Source organism: Scleropages formosus, chromosome 5 (assembly GCF_900964775.1).
Source record: "Scleropages formosus chromosome 5, fSclFor1.1, whole genome shotgun sequence".
NCBI lineage: Eukaryota > Metazoa > Chordata > Actinopteri > Osteoglossiformes > Osteoglossidae > Scleropages > Scleropages formosus.
In genome coordinates this window covers 1475658-1502870 of record NC_041810.1, presented here as the reverse complement: position 1 = coordinate 1502870, position 27213 = coordinate 1475658, and the positions used below count along the sequence as shown (strand labels likewise).

Below are 27213 nucleotides of genomic sequence, written 5' to 3'. Positions count from 1 at the left end.
GGGCTTGATGACAGAGGCCTGAAGGAAGGGTGTTGCAGTTGTCCAAGTAGGATATTACCATGACCTGGACTGGGAGCTGTGTAGAGTATGTCATGAGATATGGCTGGAATCTGCAGAAGTTTTCTTAAACAGGATGTATGCACAGGATAGTGTTATGGCTTCAATGTGTCATGCAGTGGCTTCAAGCAATTGTTAATAATTATTACTGGTTATCTTTATTGCTAATTGTTAAACCTTAATAATTGTTATTAAAAAAATAATAGTTGCACCTACTGAGATGATGGAAGGACAAGGCTAGGAGGCAACCATCATCACCCAGAACCTCCATGTGACAGGCCAAGAACCCAAGCGGAGTAGAACAAAGATGCAGGTTTAAGTAACCTTTAAGTAACAAGAATAAACAGTGGCCTCACCGTGATGAAGATAGAGGTGAGGTACTGTAGACAGTCGCAAAGGGTAAATAAGGCAAGCTAGAATTAGGCCATGCCAAACCTGTAAGACTGACAGCTGAACCTGGGTGCAGCCTTGTATTGGCACAGCGAGCCCCAGGTGCAGCTGAATATCCAAAGGACTAAAGAAAATCACAGACTGGGAGGTGAAGGAAGAGGGGAGGAAGACATAGTTTCATGCTGTAAGTTGTTGACTTGAATGATTTGTACCATATTTTGGGTGCTTGCTATTGTGTTGCTGGCTCCCACTTGTTCATAGAATTGTGTTGTTATATTTTGGTTTAAGTATGATTAAAATAAATAAAAAGACCACATTAATTCCCCGCCTGGTCACTCTTTGGAGCTGCCAGACCTTGCTGTGCTATAGGTATGTAGAGGAGGCTAAACATTAATGTCCTGAGTTTAGCACAAAGAAGAAGACAATCAAGTCAGAAATAACTAATTTCTTGCTTAATACCTTCAAACACATATACATCAATAATAAAATGGACACAGCATTAGTCCAGTTTGGTTTTAATTTTGATGCATATTGTCAAGTGTTAAAGTGCAAATTTACATTTTTACAAGTTTAAAAGCCCTTTTTATTCTAAAGTATGAATCTATCTTCTCATAAAAAACAAAGGTAAAAGTTTAATGTTACCAGCCACTTTATATGGATAATTTTAATGAGTTGGTTTGAAGCTTTGGGCACAAGGACCTTCAGACTGGACTGTCAGTCACACATTGATTCCAGAACTGCAGAGGATCCCCCATCCTCTACATCATCATAGTCAGTGGGGTCAGGAGCAGGGGGTCCCTCCCCAGGGGGCAGTGTGGTCAATGCTCTCTCTCCTACAGGGAGACACAATGACTCACATCCTTGTACACACAAGAGGGGAGCACAGTAGCCAAACACAGTACTCAGGTAAAAGTACTATTAAGTTTCAGATTAAAAAAAAATGAAGTCACATTGATTAAAATTATGCTGTTAATAGTCTGAAACAGCAGAAATATGAACTGCAACAATATTAAGTTTCAGATCTTTTCAATAAATTAAATCTCTAGTGCAAGTAAAATGACACTGTTAAGCAGACAATGTTGTGAAGAACTACTGCTTTTGGACTCTCAGGTTCTAGGTTTCAATCCCATTTTCTGCTAAAGTGTCCTTGAGCATGGTACTAACCTCAACTGCTACGTTAAAAATCACCCTGCTACATAAATGGGTACATAACCAAATTGCTTATTGCAACAGCCTGTTTTTGTGGGAAATTTTCAGATTCAGAATATGATCTGATACCTTTGTGCAAATCAAGTTACAGTAATGTACTTTTGAATATAAAATAGTGATAGAAATATAATGGTGTATAAGTACTTTTTTCTTTACGGATGTACTGAAGACAAAGTAAAAATAAAGCAGTGGTACAGAACCCTGAGAAAACCAGATTTAAAAAGACAGAGTTGACAAGAACATGGTGGTGGACGAAAAGCATGTTCTGCACCATCATTTGTCTACAAAGAGAAACACACCTGGTAACACAAGTGGACTCTGTTCTACACTCACAACATCATCATAGTCCTCCACTGTTTCTTCTGTCCCCATCAGTCTGGAACCTGGAGCAGAGAAGTCATTTGGCTCTGTAGGGATTTTAGGCATCACAAATTTAAACTGTGGTGAAATACTTTATTTTTCATACAAGAACCTTCAGTTTTTCAGAACTCTTCTAATGACCGCAGAGAAATTCTAAAGCAAGAATTAAGAAACTGGACTGGAATGATCTTTAATGTAATCCATAAATTACACACTCGGTTAAAGACCCAAAGGATCAATACATATTCAGTTTTTATATTTCAAATTTCCCTCCCAACACAATGAACACATTAATTTGTTTGACAAACTACCTGGATTCTGTCCCATGGTAACATCATCATAGTCCTCTGGTGTGTCTTCTGTAGACAGCTTCTCTGTAACAGAGAAGAACCACTTGTGTCTAAAAGCACTTCTGAAGTGTCATTTCCTCTCACTCTACTGCCTGCTATGGTTCACAGAACGTACTCTATTGGATTATTGGACACCTTTCACTGATACCGATGAATTGACATATTAGGATGACATGAAGCTCCCAGCACAAACCTACCTGACAAACCTCCTGCACTCTTCTCTACAGGAAACGCATCGTCATAGTCCTCTGGCTTCTCATCTTTCCCTGGAAAGAAGAGATGTTCAAGATATACTCAGACTTTATTCACATTTTTCTATACGTACTGTTATATATGTAAAGAGTAACCAGGAAATAAAAATTGTATATCGTAAAATCCCCATTTAACGCCCCAGGGGCGTTACATTTTCCAAAATGGGAACGAGTATTAGAAGTCATGATACGGTAGTGAAACTGATCATTGTTTCCCTCCCTAAAAAGTTCATGCAAATGCCACAAGTACATCCGGTATTACCCCCTAGCATCCTGAGTGAAAGTGTGCTTGAGAATGTTGCCAGGGGTAGTACTGGCCTTGCTGGGTGTGAACTTTCGTCAATCTAACCACTCGCATGTGACAAACGTCGGGGAGGCGTCGGAATAAGACAGTCCCGGACATTAATAAACCAGTAGATTATCTTTGTTGTTTACAGTGTGTAAATGTGTTAATACGGTGTAACAGTTGTCAATGTCAGTGTTTTTCTCGGAAGTTTGACGTGTTCACATAGTTATTAATGTGTTTGTGGATTGTTTCATGTTACAGACTATGGAAGAGAATGGGATTTGAAACTTGGTACCAGTAAACTCTTTTTTCATTCTTTTCTGATTACTCAAAAAAAAAATACCAGGTATTTTCAAAAATGGGTGGGGGCATAATTAGGGTGGGGGCGTTAAATAAGGATTTTACGTCATGCCTTTTTATTATGACTAAATATTCTCAGTTAATAAGGCACAAAAACACAATAAATGAATAAACTAAGTGATCATACAAAGCAGTCATGGTCAAATGGTACCCATTTGAGCATCAGCAACAGTCCTAGTTTAATTAGAGCGCACACACATACACACACACACACTCAGTGACAGTACACACACAACAAGCCCCCTACCTGAGAGGGGGTCTCCCTCACTGTCCTCCACGTCTTCATACCCAGAGGGCACATCCTCAGACAGGACACTTCCTGTGAAGGAGAGACACACTCAGTCCTGTCCTCAGGGAGAAGATACATGAAGTTCTCTCTGCTGATGCCTCACACACTGAGAGAAGACAGGATGTGTGAGGTTCGAGCAGCTAACGCCCACACCCAGGAACGCTAACTGACACTCTTATCACCAACATCCTCTTCCTCCCTATTGGCTGCTGTCTCTCGTCTGGAGGGTTTACAGCATTGCAGCTGCAAGGTCCTCGTGTGGTTTCTCAGCTCTGATCACATGGTTCCAGATGGAAGCCCAGCAAGAGGAAAGTTTCATACCTGCGAGACTGATTTTTATCTGCAGGTGACATCATCTCATACACAGAGATTAGAAATATGCAACAGTAACCGATGGAAAATTGTGGTTTTCAGCAAAGTTTCACATTTTGAACACTGTACATATGAGCCTATAATCCTGTGTGCTTTCACAGTGTTGCTGTCTGCAGATATTCAGGTTTATAATTCAGAATTTAAGTTTTTCTGTCTAATCCCTCTTGACAGCATGTATACAATGTTTATGTACTCTATATACCTTTAAATAATGTAGTACTTACATTATCATGTATATAATACACCAGCATGTACAGTATCCATCATGACAATATTTTTTACGTCTTCAATGAATTTAAAACACAACTCAGACTGGGAAGCTGGGGGAGAATCTTTAGTAAATGCAGGTAGATACATCCGTTGTCTCCTGGATTGTGGACTAGCTGAGAGTTACACAGCAGCTTGTGTATCAGACATGGCTGTGAGCAGCACACCGACCACTCAAGGGATAGTTCTGGTTGCCTCCCTGTTCATCCTGTACAGCTTGGACTTCAGGTAAAACACAGGGAAGTTCTCAGGTGATACAGCAATAGTTGGGAGTATCAGAGATGGGTAGGAGGATGAGTACAGAGGCTTAGAGAAGGATTTTGTTGAGTGATGCAAACCAAACCAACTGTAGCTCAACATTGGAAAGACTAAAAAGATGGCGGTGGACTTCAGGAGGTCCAGTTGTACAATTTACTTCAGGATAAATAAAATTTCTAGCTATTTGTCCTTCTATCTCTATTTCCTCATTTCCAAATATAAGAAGGACAGTCAGATTTTTCTCACCCTTTCTGAGACCTCTGTATGTCTCTCCCCTGGTCAGGTTGTATTCTATCTCCTCGTAGATGGCCTCATGTAGAGGCGTGAGACCCCCCTGGTACAGGGCTGTGGGGCAAAGACAAAAAGACACAGTGGGATGAAACAATATCACTCATTACATTTTATCAAAAGGTCTTAATAATTAAAAATATTCCATATTCATGCTGCTTGTGCGTGAAAAGTCATGTGATCAGCGGTGTTCCTCTGTACCTCTCTTCAGCACCCTGTTCTGGTACAACTGACGACCAGCGAGCAGCACTAGCAGTAGGAAGAGAAGAGCTCCCAGTACCAGGAAGACCACAGCAGGGATGGACAGTGGGGACGGTGGACTGGGTCCAACTGAAGGAGACACACAGAGAACTGAACAACACGTTCCTGTTGCAAGAAACAGAAGTCATGTAATTTAACTTTACACTCTACACAAACAAACAGGAAGGAAAAATACCTGGTTTTACAGTGGTTGTGGTTCTTTGTGGAATTCCATTATTTACATGTAATTTGACAGAATTTTATTATTAACTCAATCAATTATACAAACACAAGGCACGAACACTATACTTTACCTGTTGCAGCTGTGCGTTCAGAAGGTATGACTGAAAAATAGAAACAGAGATGTACTCAGTCCTGTAAAAATATTCAACTGACACATGACAGAAATGTGAAATTCACCATTAAGTTTTTAATGAAACCAGTCTTAGCTGGATCTCTAATTAATAACAATCTAGATTGCAACTAGTACAACTAGAGTTGGACTGTTCCCTCCAAGCACATTGGCACATTACATTGTCACTTTAAGTATGCTCAGTTTTAAGTACTCTGGCTGTCAATTATTTATTGTTATTGTTATTTCTTGTTATTGGCATTATTTATTGTTTTGTTTTCGTGCAGTACTCTCTACATTTTTTTTGTTCATAGTCTGTGGAGAAGCACTCAAACAAGAATTTCATGGTACTTGCATTTATGAGAATAAACCTTGAACCTTGCACCTAGATGACAGCTGTACTCTCTAATACAGTCAAAACAAAAAACTATGGATAAAACCAAGAGTCTAAACCAAGTATTCCAGTAGTGTCAGAATTTACCACATTATATTTAATACTTCTGTTATAGATTTGTTGTTTAATTTATTCTGCTGTTAATAACTCACTATATTGTTGAATGCAATGAAGCTGACAGGCAAATCTTACCTTCACAGGTGACACCAGCATCCTCTTTATGAGAGCAGGAGGTCGTGTGGTCCTGAAGAGGGTGAGGACAGTCCAACAGGTGGAGTTCATCACCCCTGCACTTCACCTCATTCAGCCAAATGGGGCCATTTCCTCTCCCAAAGGCAGCATTTCCATGAGCCTCCTGTGCTGCCCCGCAGCCCAGCTGTCTGCAGACCACCTCGGCATCACTCATGTCCCACAAGTCATCACAGATGGTCCCCCAGGAGCCCTTATACCACAGCTCCACCCTCCCTGAGCATGTTCTGTTTTCCCCCCTTCAGTCTCAGGGAGAGTTGGCCTATGGAGGTAAATAAAGACTGTGATTAACCATAGAGCAGCAGGCAGAGAACACATGTGAAGGTAAAAGAGCTCAGTGAACATCACAGATCATCTTCCCTGTGCTGAGATACAGCAGCACAACATGAAATACTTTTTGAACTGAACATAGTACAACATAGTACATGACTATTTTAGAGCAACTGGAAAGCCTTGTTAGATCTGCCAAACGCATCACCTTCTCTTGTAAACTACTGACTGTCACATGTATTTATGAATTTTTAAATGAGTCTCAAATAATTACACACACACACACATTTTCAGAACCGCTTGTCCCATACAGGGTCACGGGGAACTGGAGCCTAACCCGGCAACTCAGGGCATAAGGCCGGAGGGGGAGGGGACACACCCAGGACGGGACGCCAGTCCGTCGCAAGGCACCCCAAGCGGGACTCGAACCCCAGACCCACCAGAGAGCAGGACTGTGGTCCAACCCACTGCGCCACCGCACCCCCTTCTCAAATAATTATTTTCCTTAAATTGGAAATTGGACTAATAAGTGTCTCCTGGGTTATGACTCAGAGGGAAAAAAAATCACTCCAGAGTTTCTCCACACCTGCTCAGTGGGCTGACCAGGTTAGGCCACTGTAGACTGGACAAGAATGACTGATGAAGTTTTGTGGTAGAACATAAACATAAACATAAAGCTTTACTGTCAGACTTATTGAACCTTAGTGCTATGAAAATACTGCTGTTATTCAAGAGAGAAATTAATGTAATCAACTGTCTAAATGAGAGAAAAAGATTTTCCCGTTCAGTTTTTGCTCAGAAATAAAACTTTCCATGTGAATTTTAAGAAATTTTTACCTCAAAAGTTGTGTCCCCTAATAAAACAAACATTTTTCTAACTGTGGTGTAGCCAATATAATAATTACTGTGGCAGCAATACCTTTGCCAGTGATACCAACCAGTACTAAGGTATCCATTAACTTCAACTTCACAAAGAGTCAAGAAGTCAGGTCTTGGGAGGACCACGTTGACATACCAACCCGTCATCCCATTACACTGAAAAGTCCTAGAGTTCCCTGCTGGGATTGAAGTGATCACCGCACATCTGAAACGACATTCATCATACACTGGATAAGTTGTTATATTCTAAGTATTTTGAATTTTGAAATATCATACATATTAAACATATTTAATGATTAAAATGTTTCTAAATCCATGCCATTAAAACTGGTAACACTACATACAAGGGGTTCTGGTTGCCATTGTCATCCAGGGAGTTTCCAATACGAATCTCTGCCCCATTGATTCTCTGAGCACAACAATCTCCTCTGTTGGTGATGGTCACTGAGGTCACAGCGTACACATTGTGCAGGTCCACTTTCCACCACGGTTTGGAGTCCCGCTCGGTGTGAGTGCAAGAATGATCAGAGAATTTTGCATTTCTCTTCCCATCAATAGCTTTGCCAGCAGCACCAGCAGCGTTGTACTGGGATGACTGAGTTGCTGTTCCCTTCAAAGCCAAATTTTCTTCTGGAGAGAGAGGATGTGGAGAAAATCAGTGGGTAAATTATACGGGTATTCGTTTAGATCAAAGGACTCACAATACCACACAAACTCATATAAATGAGTATTTTCTAAAAATACAAGTACTGCAGCAGGTACAGGCAGTTACTCTTGAACCTGAAACCTTCCATCTCTGTATCTATTAAACTACCATCCGATGTTTTCTACACTAAGTAGGTTTCACAAAAAAATCTCCATCTTACATTACAAACAGTCTTCAAATATACGTGGAAAACTCATTTGACAATTAATATGGCACCTGGTACAGTAGCCATGCTGATAACTCCTGTTTTGTCAAATGTCTTGTTTTGTCACCATGTCACATTCCTAGATGTGCAAAGAGTGTTGGCCTTTAAAGTGATCACATCTTAGCGTTGAAATCAGTTCTGTTTTTCTACTGTGGCATTTCTCATTAAATATTTTAACAGAACAATTATAAAAATAAATATTACAATGTTAATATTTTATGTACTCATACGTTTACAAGTAATAGTGGCAACTTCATCCTCGTCACATTTCTTCTCCCCCCAGTAAGCAGATGGACACTGCCACAGTGTGGAGTCATGCGGGCGACATTTGAAATTATCCAGCCAGTTTGGAGCTCCTTTCAGTCGAGATCCTGTACTAGAAACAGTTCCACTCGTTCCGCAGTTGAGTTGTTGACATATTAGACTCGTTGTGTAGGTGTCTATTTGATTGAAACACACATTTCCCCAGGTGCCTTTATAGTAAACCTCCAACTGCCCAGAACAGCCTTCAGCCAGTCTCATCTCTTTGTACTCTGTAAGGAAATGGACAAACACTTGAAATTAATAAGTACACAAAATATGTCATCAATCTGAGAATGAAAAGTGGTTCGGCAGAAAAGATAGCATGACCATTAAAACCACATTTTATTTTGTACTCGTAATACCCAGTGCAAAGCAGTATGTTTAGCAATTTAATTTCACCCTTTCACATTCAAGATGGAGATACAGGCCTTTATCCAAGGCAATACAGCTGCGAGAGGACCAGCATTTAAGTCATTAGCCCTGACTGCTACACTTCTGACTGTCCCATAAGAAAACACAACAATCAGGTAACACTGTCGCAGTAAACAAAAGAAAATGCAAGTCAGCGCTCGTGATCAAAATCCCAAGGATGGTAAAACTGTACAGCATTTTGTCAGATTGCCTGAACTTGCATTAGTCAGTCGGGCAACATAGGTTGGCAATGCTTCACTTAGAACATCAGTATTTGATGGTAGAAAGCACTAGCTTGAAAACAAATTATACAGCTCCTTTACTACAACTTGAGAACAAGTAATGAAATATTTTACAGAGTTTAAGAGTTACAACTCATTTCTGCTATCAATGTTTGAAAATTTGTAAGTGAAAAGATTGTTATATAAAAAGCCAGTGCATGTTCGAATATTTACAGTGAAGGTGAGAATGGAAGTTTCATCAACATTTTACTAAAAGGATTCATTTAAAAGTGCAAGTATAAGACACAGCTAAATACTGTACCAACCTGAACAAATCACTCCTACATCCTCCTTGTGAACGCAGTCATGTTGTCTCTGCTGTACAGTCAGACAGTCCCACAGGGACGACTCGTTCCCAACACAGCGCACTTCACCCGGCCAGATGGATTCAGTTCCTGGACCAAAAGAGGTGGAGCGGAGAGCCGTCCCACACTGGAGCTGTCTGCACACCACCTGAGCATCATTCAGGTCCCAGGAGTCATCACACACTGTCCACCAGGAGCTCTGGTGGAACAGCTCCAGCCTCCCTGCACAACCACCCTCATCACCCACCAGCCTCAGGGACTTGTGTTCTGGAAAAAGGTACACAGGGAAGGAGGTACCAGGTTTTTGTAAAACAGACTTAAAATAAAATATCCAGTATAATCAATCAATATACAAACAACATTATTCATGAATGTACTGTATAATAAGTAGGGGGGTGCGGTGGCGCAGTGGGTTGAACCACAGTCCTGCTTTCCGGTGGGTCTGGGGTTCGAGTCCTGCTTGGGGTGCCTTGTGACGGACTGGCGTCCCGTCCTGGGTGTGTCCCCTCCCCCTCCGGCCTTACGCCCTGTGTTGCCGGGTAGGCTCCGGTTCCCCGTGACCCCGTAAGGGACAAGCGTTTCTGAAAATGTGTGTGTGTGTGTGTGTGTGTGTGTGTGTATATAATAACTGATTAATACTCACTGGAACATTCTATGGACACACATGGACTGGAACTGCAGCTGAGTGTGTGTGGAGCACTGCAGTTGACCAGGTGAGATTCAGTCCCAGAGCACTGGTACCCTGTGAGACACACATCAGTGTCCCCTGTCCCAGACAGGGAGGAGCTGTAGATCCTCACTGCAGAACCACAGCCCAGCTGTCTGCAGACCACAGAGGCCTCCCTGATGCTCCAGGAGTCCAGGAGAACTCTGCTCCAGGTGTGCTGGTAGCGAACCTCCAAATGACCCTCACAGCCACTTTCTCCAGACAGTCGGATCGTCCCATTGAGGCTGGAGAGAGATGATCCTGCAGAAGCATCAGCATCTCTTATAGAGTATCTTACAGCACCAACAGTTCATTCTGTGTGTAGCGTATTAGTTTTACAGTCAACGGATCTGATCTACAGAAGATTGTTTCTATACAGACATGTGACTGTGACCCCTCTCCTATAGTACAGTGATGAGCACAGAACTCCTCACCGGTACAGATGACTCCTGCATCATGTTCATGAGAGCATGGAGCTCGGTTCCATGAAGAAACGGCACACTGGGACAGGTGTGTCTCCTTCCCCTGGCACTCAAACACATCAGCCCAGACAGGGCCGCTGCCCTTTCCAAACCAGGCGTGTCCTGGCACTGCCACAGCGCTGCCACAGCCCAGCTGCTGACAGAGGACATTGGCTGCTCTCAGATCCCAGGATGCATCACACACTGTGCCCCACTCAGTGAGGTATTGTAACTGCACTCTGCCGGAGCAGCGGTCTGGACCGTCCACCAGGCTGGAGTTTGTGTACCCTGGATAAAGTGCAGAGGAACGAGAGAGAAATATTCCAGGACATAGTATTGCCGATTATTCTTACAGGATATATACTTCAAAATGATTTAGTGATATTCATAATAATTTTCTGTTTAATTTCTTTTACTGTTCATACCGAGAAGCAAAAAAGATGTAATGTTGTCAGTTTCACTTCAAAATCAAGACACTTGAAAAAGACACTTACAAAAACACTCCAGTCCCACGTCAGTGTCATGAGTGCACTTTGTGTCCTTTGTGGATGATATTAAACACTGTCGAAAATTATGTTCATCACCTCTGCACTCAATCTTGTTCTTCCACACCTTGCCATCCCCTTTACCAAAAATTGCTGCTCCCTGCACCTGTACAGGTGTCCCACAGCCCAGCTGTCGACACACAATCTTTGCGTCCTGGAGGTCAAAGTTGGGGTCACACACTGTGTACCATGAGTCTGCAAGAATTTCCAGTCTCCCAGAACACAGGTGAGGTCCTTTAGTGAGCCGAATTGTAATGTTTCCTGAAAAACAATTTGTAGTATTTGGTGAAGCCTGTTTGTATTTTTTATCGTTGTTCCATGTTAAAGAAAAGTGGAGACGTTGAAAGATCCCTGTTCTCATCACACTGAGCGAGTAGCTGAACATGAAGAGCTCAGTCAGTAGAGGAACCTGCACTTGAACCTAACAAACACACACACTGACTGTATTCAAACACTGCTGGGGCTGATATTAAAAATTAATATGTTCCATCCATGTACTTCGAGAGGCCGCTAAACTCGTCCCTCAGTAACGATTCGTCCAATTTATTCAAGAGAAAAGAGTGAAACTGGAAAGAACTAAACTGGCAAAACTTACATTCCATCCAACACTGAGCACAAACACTCACAATTTATGACATAAAACAACATACAAGATACATGCACATAATACACAGTATTACATTTAATTGTAAGGCTAACGATAATTCCGGTACAATCTTGACAAAACACGTGTGTGATATGATGATCATTAATTGATTAACGCCACACGAATCGAAACATCTAGAAAGACAGAGCCGCAAGTCAATAATCAATAAGTTATCGAGAAGAGAAAACAGAGGCATTTTACACACCGGCAGTGTTTCCTGGACATAAAACTGAGGAATAAAACAATAGAACAAAAAATAAAATAAAACAAGACCGAATGTAAAACTAACTTTATTGGGCACGCAGCGCCATGGGTCTGGAGGGAATAAAGAAGGACGCAGAGACAGCGTTCATCAACAATTTATTTGAACACCAACACTGGGGAAATAATGCTCTTAGTCCAAGAACCCCATTTCTTCCAGTACCTGCGCCTACAATCAGCCTCTCTAGCCTGCTTCAAGACCCAAGACTCTGCCAATACATTAGACACGGTCACCCTATCATTTTCCCCATAAGTGCCCCAGTGGTTGCATACCCACATTTCACATTATTTCCCAGAATGCAACTATTTACATTTAGGAGTTTCCCTCCTAAAACAGTAACGCGGGGTCGTTACATTATGTTCTCGCGAGAATTCAGAGTCAACAAATTGGCAAATTACGGCAAGAAATTAATTAACGGACAGGAGAAATGAACCAGAAAAAGAAGAAATGATGAAATTCAATAAGACAGAAGATTCTCCTACCTGAGCAGATGGCTCCAACGTCATCCTTATGTTCACAATGATATTTACCCCATCCTGCATGTGGACAGTCCTTCAGTGTAGATTCTGAACCACTACATGGCACATTAGCCAACCAAACCTTCCCTTTTCCTTGTCCGAAGTAAGCATATAGTGGTGCTGCTACAGCGTCTCCACAGAACATCTGTCTACACACCACTGACGCATCATCAATATCCCAGCCCCAAGTACACACAGTTCCCCACTGTCCTTGATGAAAAACCTCCACTCTTCCCTCACAAGGACTGTTTCCATTCACCAGCCTCACATCACTGTCTGGAAGAAGAGACACAGACAGAGACTCCAGTGGAGTCTTTTACATGTTTCAGCTTGAGCTTCAACTGAGTTTCCAAAAAGCTGTATTTGATCAGCGATACAAGGAGATTTGAAACATACAGTTAAATGTGACGGATTTAACAGCCTGTGAAAGAAGCATATGAGAGATCAGTGTAATTTTTATACCTGTTGGCCTTTTACTGTCATTTCTTAGCTTTACACAGAGATTCCAAATCCAAAATGTAAAATTGTGATCTACACATATAGATGTATGTTTAATACATATTTTTATTCAGAATTTCTTCAAGCTATTAAGAACATTTATTTAGGAGATGCTTTTCTCCAGAATGACTTCCAATGAACTCTATGTAGTGTTAGGAACCCACACACCTTATTCACCGTGGTGACTTACACTGCTAGATACACTACTATGGGCCACTCATCCACACATCAGTGAAACACACTTTCTCTGTCACTCACACACTATGGGGGAACCTGAACAGCATGTTTTTGGACTATGGGAGGTAACCAGAGCACCAGGAGAAATCCACAGAAACACAAGGAGAACATGGAAACTCCCCACAGACTGAGCATGGATTGAACCCCCATCCTCTCACACCACGCAAGCACTGTGTGACAGCAGTGCTACTTGCTGTGCCACCCCATAAGTTTCAATTTACATGTAAAAATTGTAAATAAAAATGGCATATTTGTTTTCAAATTAATCTATATAAAAATCTGTAACAATAACCCTGATTAAGCTGAAAAATAGGTCTCCCATCCTTTACTTCATCTGAGTTCTTGTGCCACATATCAAATTTTGGCAAAGCAATAAAGTTTTGGGTTTTATTTTTTCATAACTTTTAATTATTGACAGAAGGCGAGTACACAAAAATTTCCCTAATCATGTCTTATTATCCTCATATTACACTAAAATACATAAATTATCAATATTGAATTTGTAAGGGGGGCGTGGTGGCGCAGTGGGTTGGACCGGGTCCTGCTCTCCGGTGGGTCTGGGGTTCGAGTCCTGCTTGGGTTACCTTGTGATGGACTGGCGTCCCGTCCTGGGTGTGTCCCCTCCCCCTCCGGCCTTATGCCCTGTGTTGCCGGGTAGGCTCCGGTTCCCCGCGACCCCGTATGGGACAAGCGGTTCAGAAAATGTGTGTGTGTGTGTGTGTGTGTGTGTGTGTGTGTGTGAATTTGTATAATGCAAACTTGTAATAGAAATAATTATGTAATGTGGACTTAAATCAAAATTTATTTAACTATGCAATACATGTCTCACATGCACACACACACCTACACATACAGTCTACAACCACTTGTCCTGCGCAGGGCGGTGAGCCGGAGCCTAACCCGGCAACAGAGCGAGCAAGGCTGAATACATGTTAATATATTATATATACAGTTTTTAAATATTATTATGTAAAGTTTTTATTTATTGAGAAAGACAAAATCTTTTAACTGATCCTTAAGATTTTCATGTTGTTTTGCACTTACAGATGGTACTGGTTCATGGCAAAGACATAACAGAACTAAATGATATATGCATTCTAAAAAATTCAATTTTGTATTTAATTCAAAACATCAGTTTAAACTGACACTTCATCAAAAACAGTGAAAACATGTGGATGGATGCAACTTTGTCCTATTAGTGAATTCTGAAGAGTCAATGAAAACTCAAAGACTTATTGTGAAATACAAAATGCTCCAAAATTTTCAATCTTTTAACCATTTATTGACTATAATGACATGCTTATATAAAGCTATATTTTCTTATTGTTATCAAAACACTATTAAAAATGGAAAAACAACATGAATTTAACATTTTTAACTGTTTATCAAAACTCAAAAATTGTCCATATTTAATTTTCTTTATACTTCTCTACATTACATAATTCATATTTTTCAATCATTTTATCTGGTTTGTGATTATATTTGACACAATCTCTTATAATTCATATTATAATAAAAATGAATGATTAGATTTAACTTACTTCCATTACATGCCCTGTGGCAAATTGCCATCTACACCCTATGTGTCATTATTGGGTCTGGACCACTGCAAATGTGAGTTGAACAATAAAAATGTATGTTACTTCATTCCTAAGCTTTATCTAAAGCTTACAGTATTTGAACTATGTATAGATTTTTTGTAATTTGCAGAAGTTGGAGTTCTACAGCAACAGTGGGGTATGGGGCTTGAACCAACAATCTTCCAAGTAACAAGTTCATGTCCTTAATTGCCACACTACCTGTTCACACTATTACACTCAAAAAGGGTAAAGAAGTTCACTAAGTAACTATGAAATGGGGTTTATCAGGAGGGAAAAAAGTTTTTGGAATGAACATACCCAGCACACACACGCACTGTCTGAAACCATTTGTCCCGAGCAGGAGCCTAACCCGGCAACACAGGGAGTAAGGCTGGAAAGACTGGAGACACACGCAGGACTGGATGCCAGTCTGTTGCAAGGTAACCCAAGCAGGGCTTGAACCCCAGACCCACCAATAAGCAGGACCTGGTCAAACCCGCTGTGCCACCACAACCCCCTACTCCAAAATCTTTTCCCCCAATTAAAAGAATGAACATGATGTAACTGATGATGTAAAAACTACTCATTACACCACTGTGCTGCTTAATATCAAATTTTAAAATGAGATAACAGAACTATACTGTGTCCTCACCATCCATCCACCCACCCGCTGTCATAAAGCTCTTATTTACACAGGGTTCTGTGATCCAGGGCCAATCCTGGGAGTCTCAAAGCTCTCAGATACACACTCAGAAACATACTTTACAGGATAGTTTAGAGTCAAAAACTGCTGAACTGAAAGAATCACACAATCACCTGTCATCAGTGTTGCTGAAAGTTGTATTTCATATTAACTGTTTAGACAGTCTCCACAAACTGGTGACTTTTCAGAATGTCATCCCCTGACCCACTGAGCTCTGACCTATGAGAGGAGCCCTGGAGCAGAAGCAAAACATGGTACTTACTGACTGTGGTGGACAGGAGCAGGGATGAGAACATGAGGATGAACAGACAGCTCTCCATCTTCATGAGCACAAACCAACTGTCCTCAGAGCAAAGTTCAGAACCCAACCTTGAGCTGTGAGCTCTCAGGGCGAGCGAGTGCCTTTGTACCATCCTGGACCCCCATGGAGAACACGCCCCCAGCCACCAATCACACTCAGCATTGCCTTATCAGAGGAGTACAGGAACACATGAAAAGTGTGGAAACACCAATCAGAGGAATCTCTGTGTGTTTCCTCCATATATACAGATACTGTAGCACCGAAGTCTGTCTTGACTCCACCTTCCACTGTAAACCACTCAGAAAGACTTACAGTCTCACACAGTTACAGTGTGAGCTCTTCAGTAAGGGACATTAAATGGGGAAAAACTACAAGAAAACTGGGAAAGATACTGCGCTGTCAAAACGAACACTATGGCACACTGATAAGTCGCCGACCTGAGGAGTGTCCAGGTGTGACACAGGAACAAGTAAATGTATGGATTTTTTAACACTCAAAACTGCCACTGTGAGAAACAAAAACATACCAATAGATTTAAAAAGCTGTCGCCCGCCACACAAATTGTAAGCCATAAATCAAGTCCCACAGTCCTACTCAGAAAATTTGAAAGTCCAGTTCACAGTCTTTCTCCCCACTGGGGCTCAAATACCCACACCTTGTACTCAGAGCTGACAATAAAGGAACTGGGCAGTGTGGTCATCCTCCCACGTGCCGGGAACAAATACAGACAGCAATCAGAACCACAGCTGTATTGATACTTCTTTTATCAGCCCTGTTTCCATGTGCTCATGTTGTTGACCTTTAATCTACAGTAGGTGGCAGCACTGAGCTGTGTCTCAAGTCCCTGTTGAAACATATAGAAAGGAGATGCTCATCAGACCTTACAAATAACTTAAACTTGTCTACATTTTCCAGTTTAATTTACCCTGCACTTGATTAATGTTGATCCATGTTGCTGACTATAAATGATATTTTACTTACTCAGGTGAAATAGCAGTAGAGTGAAGTATTGTCGTCCCTGCTCAGTCTGTTGCCACACCAATTTTAACCAGAATATGAAAAGGAAATATATTTATCTTTTCTGTGATAATAAGTAAGAATAAACTTGTATTTAAGTAACATCGTGGAGTGTGACTCTGTGAAGAACAAAGTAGCTACTTGAGAGGCCCAGTTCACCACCAGAACCAAGTTCATTTCAGGTTTGAGGATACTGAGCTGTAAGAAATGCCAAGTAGCAAATTAAATACCATTCTGAACAATGAGATTTACTGTACTACAGTGAGCTTCTAGGTGTTCCTTCCTGCATGTTTATTGTGTCCAAAGTATCATTTATAGTATATATGGAACCCCTGCAATATGTAATATTTTCTGCATAAACATTACATACTGTTCCACTCTAATATGGAATTAAAAGGTTGCAGAAACTTGTGGTATTTGAGGGTTTTCATGCGAGAGGGGAAAAATAGTGTGCTCCTCCAACCAGCAGTAATCTCTTATGCTTCATATAACGTGTAGTGCATCATGTCGCTCATGTATTAGTGCACTGCTTAATGCCCTTTGATGTGACTCCAGACGAGATGCAAATCAGTGAAGAACTCAGCACACATTACAGCACGTTCAGCCTTTTGTGTGGCACCTTATCATGAACATCCTCTTGCTCCGTGTCACATTAGCGTGTTTATCTGTCCTCATCCTGACGCCTTTGCAGCGCTGCAGCTGCGGGCCCCTCGTGTGGTTTCTGAGCTCCCGTTGCACGTTTAACGGAAAGAAAGTTATTTATAGTTGGAGCATTATTATTTTTCATTTGCAACTATGATCTCACGGTGAGATATGTTGCATGAGCCCTTAACCAATGAAAGCTACAATAGTGTAAGAGCAGTAAGAGAGGGGGGGCTGATGTAAATGAATGTAAAGAGTTGCTATTAGTGTGCATTCTAGTACATAGTGCTGTGTTCCCTTCTGATTATTGTCACGGTACTGATGCTCTGTTTGCCACTGAGGGATTCTGGGGGTTGAACAGGTGACCCCTAACTATTGTGAGGAGTAGGGGAGCTCAGAGCGACCGGGGGAACTCTCAGGTGTTCACAAAGTAGTCTTGTACTGTGTGCGGTACCCTTGTCAGGGCTGCCGTTGAAAGACATGTACATTTTCAATAAAGAGCATTTTTCCAGAACTCTGCCTCTCAAGTCTGTGTGCAGGAGCTCCATGAGGGGGAACAATACAATATTTATCTAAATATTAAAAGCATGTTATCCATTGGACATTTCATTGTTTCTTCTTAATAATTAGATATATGGTTAAAAACGCAAGATATTTTTCTGATACTGAACACACACACACATTTTCAGAACCGCTTGTCCCATACAGGGTCACGGGGAACCGGAGCCTAACCCGGCAACTCAGGGCGTAAGGCCGGAGGGGGAGGGGACACACCCAGGACGGGATGCCCGTCCGCTGCAAGGCACCCCAAGCGGGACTCGAACCCCAGACCCACCGGAAAGCAGGACTGTGGGCCAATCCACCACGCCACTGCACCCCCTTGTGATACTGAACAATAATGCAAAATTAACTTACCTATTGCAGCACTTTTGTAAATCACATAAAAGGCTTAAGCACGCACACACACACACACACACACACCTTCAGAACCATTTGTCCCATACGGGGTCACGTGGAGCCGGAGCCTAACCCGGAAACTCAGGGTGTAAGGCCAGAGGGGGAGGGGACACACCCAGGACGGGACGGGACGCCAGTCCATTGCAAGGCACCCCAAGCAGGACTCGAACCCCAGACCCACCAGAGAGCAGGACTGTGGTCCAATCCACTGCGCCACTGCGCCCCCAGGCATAAGCATAAAAACACCTAATTTAAAAAAAAAATTCACAAGCAGCCATAAGTGCTCATATTATATCATTGTAATCTTACATGACAAATTTATAACGGACAATTTGCAGTCCAGTTTCAGGTACGTACTGTAATCGAAAATATATACATGCCATATTTGTGTATGTTTGAGGGTGGTGTATATTTTGCTTTTTAATTATCTGAATAAAAATAAAACTGATAGCAAAGCAGGTTTCACACTCATTTTAGCTAAAACTATAGGTGGTATTGCTGTTCAGAACTAATTCAATATTTATGTACAAAATGTGACACAGTGGGTAATTCTGACACCTCCCGTCACCTGGCCTGTTGATCTGAGCCTGGGTTCGAAAGTGTCTGGAGGAGGTCGTGTGTTGTTCTCCTATTCATGTGGTTTCCCTCCCACCGACACACCCCCAGCACGTGCACAGCAGTTCCAATCAGAGGGCGCCCTCTACAGGAGGGACTCGGTACATCTGCAACACATCTGCCAATCAGCCAAGTCTCCAAAATGTCATGGACTTGAGTCACTGTGTGCAGAGTCTTGCTACTTAATGAATTCACTGTTAGTTAGTTGTCTTACAATTTATGTTTCAGGGGAATTGGTGAAGCCAAGTTGCTCTTTGTGTGTGTGTGTGTGTGTGTGTGTGTGTGTGTTTAGTGAGACTGTCCTGCGACTGACTGGTGTCCCAACCGAACTGTGCACTTTGCTTCTGGGAGAGACTCCAGAGAACCACCACCAAAACTGGAAGAGCAGTTACTATATATAGTAGTTTAGCTACTCGTCATCAGCCTGCTTGAAATTAACGCTGCTATAAAAACTACTGTAGATACACTCACTATAGCGCTGACGAAATTCATCGCTTCGCGTTTACTTTCCACCCTCTTGTGGCCACAAACAGATACTGCAGTTATATTCAATTGAAAAATTACCTTTTCCAACGAACTGCAGTAACTTTTCTAATCCACCAGATGGCAGCAAAATAAGAAGGTTAAGTTACCTTCCACTGGGCGCCATATTGTACCTGCGTTCTGTGACTCGCGCCTTCTTCTGCATGGTTGTTTGAGCTTTTTGTGATGCGACATTTTCTTGGTTGGTTCCTAAACAGTACACAAGAGATCCGTAGACTGTTCTCCTGAAGACAGTACTTTTTTTGACTTTTCTATTTCCTAAGCTGCTGGGTATTTATTCACCTCACCAATTTCAGAGTAACACTAACAGTGTATCTACAACCGGGGTACTCAACAGGCGGCCCGTCGCGGCATTAATTTTGTGGCCCGCGTCATGCTGAAGATTATGTATTTTTATTATAATTTGCGCTCAAAAGTAGCGCAAATATTAGGCGGTGTGACTTTATGTTTGCGTCATTTAAATGCGGTTGATACTCCTGACACTTTGCATTGTGTCAATTGTTAAATATTGAAGTATGAAATATAAAGATAATATTAGCTTATATTTAATGGCGGTCAACGGAAACCGCGAAAGTTAAAAGGACCTGATCAGGCGGCGACAAATCATCACGACTCCTCATCTGTCATAAACCTTGTGAAAATGTGTGTATGTACTGTACATTAACTAAAGGAAGATAGACGATGAAAACAGAGTTTTCAACCCTGCGTGGCAAATGGAATTTGCCTTTGCGGAGATACTGACTAGGTGGCAAACCAATCCAATGTGTCTCATTTGTCAGAAAACAATTGCTGTATTCAAGCGAGCTAATCTGCAGCGCCACCATGACATGAGCAACTTCATCCCCACTTCACCGTCGCCTATCGGATTATATCCACACGGCAGCGATCTCAGGTGTCAAAAGGTAAAAGACATGATGATTGCTAGTAGCGGGGTTTCACGCCCAGCGATCCATCATGATCCGTGGCATTGTTAAAAACGCTTTCTCTCATTTCTGCAATGGGAATAATAAAGTCAAAGCAACGTTCTCGTCTAACTGACAGACATTTGACAGACTGCCTAAGAGCAGCTACCAGTGAGCAACAGCCAGACTTGAAACTGCTTGTGAAAAGAAAAGAATGCAGACTCAGATTTCCCACTAGGAATAAGGACTTCTTTTCATCAGGGCTTGCGAACTATATTTGCTCAAGAATGTTTTGAGTTTGAACATTCTGAGTTTGTTTAATACTCTGAGTATGAATGCATTTTTTATGCATTAATATAGCAAAACAAACTGTTAATTCACTTTTTTGTTCCAGATTTTTTTTTTTATTTTCATGTTCAGCATTATTTTAAATAGGACAAGGATAAGCAAGACTTAGATAAGTAATAAACCGCATTTCTAAATCAGTAAAACTGCAAATATTGTCTTCAAGTCTTATGACACAAAATGTAATTTGTGGCCCTTTGCATTTTATGCGATTTAAATGTGGCCCGCTTGGCCTCTGAACTTGAGTACCCCTGATCTACAACAGGCTGAAGTCAGTTGGTGCCTTTCAGCAGCAGCCTTGAAAAATGCTGTTTCACAATCTGACAGCCTGTCTTTCTGATCTTAAACCTTTTCTTTCATTCTAAACCAGCTCTTTGAGGCTTCTTCTCTTATATTCTTTTCACTATCTGTCTTGTTCTGTGGATCCTGATACTCATGTATGGTTGTACACAAACAAGGCAGCTGTTTTTAAATATAATAATTACCTGTCCACATGTACAGTTTCTGGGTTACATAATGCGTGATTTCATTTGTTGTGTCAACTGAAATTTCTCCACATTGTTTTATTCTTAGGTTGAGATGTTTTTCATTTTATGTGTGTTTAATGGTAAATGAATCTGTACTGTTCTGTGAGATATTTTTAGATTTGTTTTGGGTTTCTGCCACCTAGTGGTCATTTAGGAGAATAACGTTATTTTTTACGTTATTTCGTACTGTTACATTATTGGATGGATGGGCCACGTGACACAGGCGTGGATATGGTTTTAGAATCGGGAAGTGTCTTCAGTCGATGTGTGCCATGCGGTCGGCTTGCGGCTCCAGTGCCTTCCCTCCTTGTTTGTGCCTTGGAAAGCATCGCTTGTAAGTTGCATTTACATTTTTAGTAAATTATAGTAGCGTGAATGTAATATTTACGTTATGTTAATAGTGTAGACATTATTTGTGTATTTATGGGTATTTGTATTTAACGATATGTAACTAACGTTTAGTAATTAGTGTTGCTTTGTATTGTTTTAGTTTTACAAAAAAGACTGTACTTTCGTGAGAAGGAAGACAACAGTAAAGGCATTCAACTTTACTCCAGCCTCTGACTTTCTCTGGAAGCTTGTTAGCTATCTGTCGATTTGCGTTAGACGCGCACTGAGGACAGAATAGTAAAAAAGCGACTTCACGGCAGGCACTACAGTAACGGGAAAGCAAGGGAAAAGCAGCTCATGATGTCGCACACCCCAGTAGCCGAACTGGAACGATTGTCCATTGCCGATGAGGGCATTTCACGACAGGACAACGTGTATGAAACAAAATCACAACGTTCTACTTCATCTGAATCTTCCTCAGCCAGCTTAGCTGCAGTGAGGGCTCGCGCCAAAGTTGAAGCTGCACGCGCTCGTGCAGCTTTCATTCAGCGCGAGGCCGAGTTGAAAGTCCGAGAAGCACGCATAGCTGCCGAGCTGTCAGCACTGGCGCAGGAGAAAGAAGTTGCAGTAGCTGTAGCAGAAGCTGAAGTCTTTGAGGCAGCAGCAGAGATGGAGGGTCGAGAGGACGGCGGGAGTTACCATGCAACGGCTCGTGTTTCCATGCAGTGTACCCGCGACTATGCCAAACAACATTCCCAGCTATCTGATAGTGATACAGAACCCCCAACGCTTCAGCTGTTTTCACCATCTCTTTTGCCCAACACCAAACCCGAAGCTACATCAGGTGCACAGAAGCAGACTCCCGATCACAGCGGAGCTCCTCACACGTTACCTAAACATGCAGCAAGGCAGCCTGAGAGGTCAACACCAGTGGCTTGTCAACACATCACGAGGGACAACAACAACCACAGGGTACAGCTACCTGAAGGACCAACGCCTGCAGTTCATCACCATCCCAATCGTCAGTACCCTTCTGCTCATTTGCAGCCTCCCTCTTTCAACAGAACCTCATTCCAGCTGCAGGACGACAGGACTGGTATGAGCAACATCGCAACTTACCTGGTACGCCAAGAGCTTGTGAATTCTGGTCTCATCAAGTTCAACGATCGACCAGAAAATTATTGGGCATGGAGGTCTTCATTCTGCAACGCCATTGGAGGGCTAAACTTAACTGTTAGCGAGGAGCTCAACCTCTTAAGAAAATGGTTAGGCCCACAGTCTTCAGAGCATGTAATGCGAGTCCGTTCCGCGCATGTTGCCAGCCCTTCTACAGGATTGAAGATGGCCTGGGAACGCCTAGAGGAGTGCTATGGTTCCCCCGAAGTAATTGAAAGAGCTCTTTTTGACAGAATAGAGAGTTTTCCTAAAGTCAGTCACAAGGATCCCTTAAAGCTCAGGGAATTAGGAGACCTGCTTAGGGAGGTAGAGTCTGCTAAGTCTGAAGGCTATTTGCCTGGGCTCTCTTACCTAGATACCGCCAAGGGCGTCAACCCCATAGTGGAAAAGTTGTCACCTGGTCTTCGAGAGAGGTGGTTAGTTCAAGGCTCGTTATACAAAGAAGAGTACGGTGTTTCATTTCCTCCATTTTTATTCTTCACGAACTTTGTATGTAGTGAAGCACGCAGAAGGAATGACCCTAGCTTTACTCTCTCAACAGTCTCTACCACTCCCCCAGATAGTTCCTACAGGTTTTCATCAGGATCACCAAAACACGAACGAGGAGAGAGGAGATCGGGATATTTCAATACTCAGGTTTCTGCTCACAAGACTGAAGTCGCATCACATCAACAGGCTTCTCAGCAGGATGGCTTAAGTGGGAAGCTAAGTGACGTCGACAGACAATGTCCTATTCACAAGAAACCTCATCCTCTAAAAAAGTGCAGAGGTTTTCGGAGCAAACCACTTGAAGAGCGCAATACCTTTCTTAAGGAACACAATATCTGTTTCAGATGCTGTTCTTCTACTGCTCACCTGGCTAAAAACTGTAAGGCAGCTTTAAAGTGTAAAGAATGTGAGAGTGACGCTCACATTTCTGCGCTTCACCCTGGACTGCCTCCGTGGAATGTAGCAGACCCCTCCTCAGAGCATGGCGGGGAGGGTGAACAAGAGTCTTTGCAGTCTGTGGTCACTTCGACGTGCACAGAGGTCTGTGATGAAGCTGAAGGGCCTAGATCTTGCTCTAAAATCTGTTTGGTGAAGATCTATCCCATTGGATACCAAGGAAAGGCCATTAAAGTCTATGTTATTCTGGACGACCAGAGTAATAGATCATTGGCAAAATCTGAATTCTTTAACCTCTTCCACATCAGTGGGTCACACTCGCCATATACTCTCCGCACATGCTCAGGAATCACCGAGACATTTGGGAGGAGAGCCACAGGATTCATGGCGGAATCATTGGATAGAAAGACAAGTGTGGTGCTCCCCACACTCATTAAGTGCAATCACATGCCAGACGATCGGTCAGAGATTCCGACTCCAGAAGTCGCACAGCACCACAGTCATCTTAAACCCATTGCTCACAGAATACCACAGCTAGATCCAGAAGCCCAGATACTGTTGCTTCTAGGGCGTGACATCCTGCAGGTTCACAAAGTCAGAGAGCAACGCAATGGTCCAAACAACGCGCCCTATGCTCAGAGATTAGACTTTGGTTGGGTAGTTATAGGCAATGTTTGCCTGGGCTCAGCACACAAGCCAGGACCTGTAACTTCTTTCCGGACCAACATTCTGGAAAACGGACGTCCATCTTTTTTTACTCCATGTCCCAATCACCTCCAGGTCAAGGAGAGGTTTGACGTTGAGGCCCAGCATTGCAACCCTTTGCATGGAATTGCACATGACACTGCAATGCTTGAGGACTGCAACCTTGGCAGTATGATCTTTAGGAGAACCAAGGACGATAACAAAGTTGGTCTCTCCATTGAAGATAGACTCTTTCTACAGGTCATGGCCAAAGAGATGTTTATGGACGATACCAATAGCTGGGTGGCACCACTTCCTTTTCGATCCCCTCGGCAGTGGCTCCCAAACAATCGGGACCAAGCTCTTACTCGCCTCAAATCCCTTTGTCGTATCTTAGAGAAAAAACCTGAGATGAAAGCTCACTTTGTGAACTTCATGCACAAGATCTTCGATCACGATCAAGCCGAGCTAGCTCCACCATTGCTTGAGGGAGAGGAACGGTGGTACTTACCCATCTTTGGCATGTGCCATCCTCACAAGCCAAGTCAGATCAGAGTTGTCTTCGACTCCAGTGCACGGCATTGTGGCGTCTGTCTGAATGACGTGCTACTTACTGGGCTAGATCTCAACAACAGCCTACTGGGAGTCTTGCTGCGCTTCCGAAAAGAGGCAGTGGCTGTGATAGGGGACATCGAGCAGATGTTTCACAGTTTTATTGTCAGGGAAGATCACAGAGACTTTCTTCGGTTTTTGTGGTTCAAGGACAATGACCTCAACAAAGAGATTGTCGAGTACCGAATGAAAGTTCATGTATTCAGCAACAGCCCATCTCCAGCCGTAGCCATCTATGGTCTTCGTCGAGCAGCTCAGCATGGAGCAAATGAGTATGGTATGGATGTCAAAGATTTTGTGGAACATAACTTCTATGTCGACGATGGTCTCAAGTCACTCCCAACAGCGGCTGAAGCTATTGACCTCCTGAAAAGAGCACAGGACATGCTTGCTATCTCCAATTTGTAGCTTCATAAGATAGCATCAAACCACCCTGATGTCCTGAAGGCCTTCCATCCAGAAGACCATGCAAAGGACCTGCAGAATGTAGACTTTGATGACAACTCATCTCTCATCCAACGCAGCTTAGGGTTAAGCTGGGATCTCAAACAGGATGTTTTCACCTTCAGAGTGGTGCCAGCAGAGAAACTTTCACCCGTAGGGGTGTCTTAGCCACAGTTAACAGCCTGTTTGACCCTCTCAGATTTGTCGCACCAGTCGTCATCCGAGGGAAGTTCCTGCTGCGAGAGCTCACCAACAGCGAAGCTCTTGACTGGGATAGTCCTCTGCCAGAGGACAAGGAAGCAGAATGGAGAATATGGACAGACTCCTTGCAAGATCTGAGTAAGTTCAAGATACCAAGACGCTACACCAATGCAACGTTTGCCACTGCTCAAAGAAAAGAGCTGCATGTTTTTTCGGATGCCTCTGTGAAGGCCATTGCCGCTGTGGCTTACCTCAAGGTTATTGGCGGTGATGGAAAGTGCCACGTGGGATTCGTTTTGGGGAAAACGAAACTTGCACCTCTGTCCGTGCACACCATCCCACGACTGGAGCTTGGAGCTGCTGTGTTGGCAGTGGAAATGGCAGAGCTGATTCAGAGTGAGTTGGACATTAGCCTCGATACCTTGCAGTTCTACACAGACAGCAAGGTCGTTTTGGGATACATATATAACAGGACCAGACGGTTCTATGTGTATGTTTGCAACAGAGTACAACGCATCCTGAGGTTCACCAAGCCCGATCAGTGGTGCTACGTCTGTAGCACTCAGAATCCAGCAGACCAGGCAACTCGATCTGTGTCCACAGCTGAGATAGCTACCTCAACATGGCTCACAGGACCCCCATTCCTTTCTCTTCCTGCAAGAGTATCCACCTTAAAGGAGGAGTCGTATGAACTAGTTAACCCAGATTCTGAGATTGAAGTTCATTCTCATGTCACAACTGTTTCTCCACCTGATCTAGGATCCCACAGCTTTGAGCGGTTTTCTTCCTGGAAGTCTCTGGTGAGAGCTATAGCTTTCTTGTCACATATCATTCAGTCCAAAAGAAATGCGGGAGAAGCTAAGCATGAGACATGCAGTGGTTGGCATCAGTGTAAAAGACCTCCCACAGCCGAAGAGCTGGCAAAGGCAGAAACCCTGATCATCAGGTGTGTGCAAAGAGAGACGTATAATAACGAGTTCACCTGCCTGGTTGAGGGAAAGAACATCCCAAAAGACAGCCCACTGAGGAAGTTGAACCCTTGTGTGGATGAAGAAGGTCTTCTAAGACTAGGGAGTAGGCTCAGTCAATCAGCATTTGACAGAAGAGAGAAATTCCCTCTCATCATTCCTGGCCACAGTCACATTGCCAGACTGCTTGCGAGGCATTACCATGAGAAGGTTAAGCACCAAGGTCGTGTCTTCACAGAAGGGTCTGTGCGCGCAGCAGGATTTTGGATTATCGGAGCCAGGAAGTGCATCAACAATATCGTACATAAATGTATCATGTGTAACAAGCTTCGTGGAAGAATGACTGCACAGAAGATGGTAGACTTACCGCCTGATCGCCTGAGCACAAAGCCACCATTCACCTATGTGGGTGTTGACGTGTTTGGCCCATAGACTGTTACCACAAGGCGAACTCGTGGAGGACAGGCCAATAGCAAGCGCTGGGCAGTACTCTTTACCTGTATGAGCATCCGTGCAGTGCACGTAGAGCTCATTGAGGCGATGGATACTTCAAGTTTCATCAACGCCTTGCGACGA

The 27213-nt window shown here is 42.9% G+C and overlaps 1 protein-coding gene across 1 annotated transcript in view; it reads right to left on the bottom strand.

The window, feature by feature from the left end:
- The window catches only part of LOC108930430 (uncharacterized), a gene marked incomplete at its 5' end in the record, with an annotated part of 157895 nt that overhangs the window by 58493 nt on the left and 72189 nt on the right, over positions 1 to 27213 (bottom strand). The window contains 2 exons of the mRNA XM_029251848.1: positions 7181 to 7326; positions 7466 to 7751. Coding sequence (XP_029107681.1) covers positions 7181 to 7326; positions 7466 to 7751 — 432 coding nt within the window. The remainder of the gene's footprint in view (positions 1 to 7180; positions 7327 to 7465; positions 7752 to 27213) is intronic.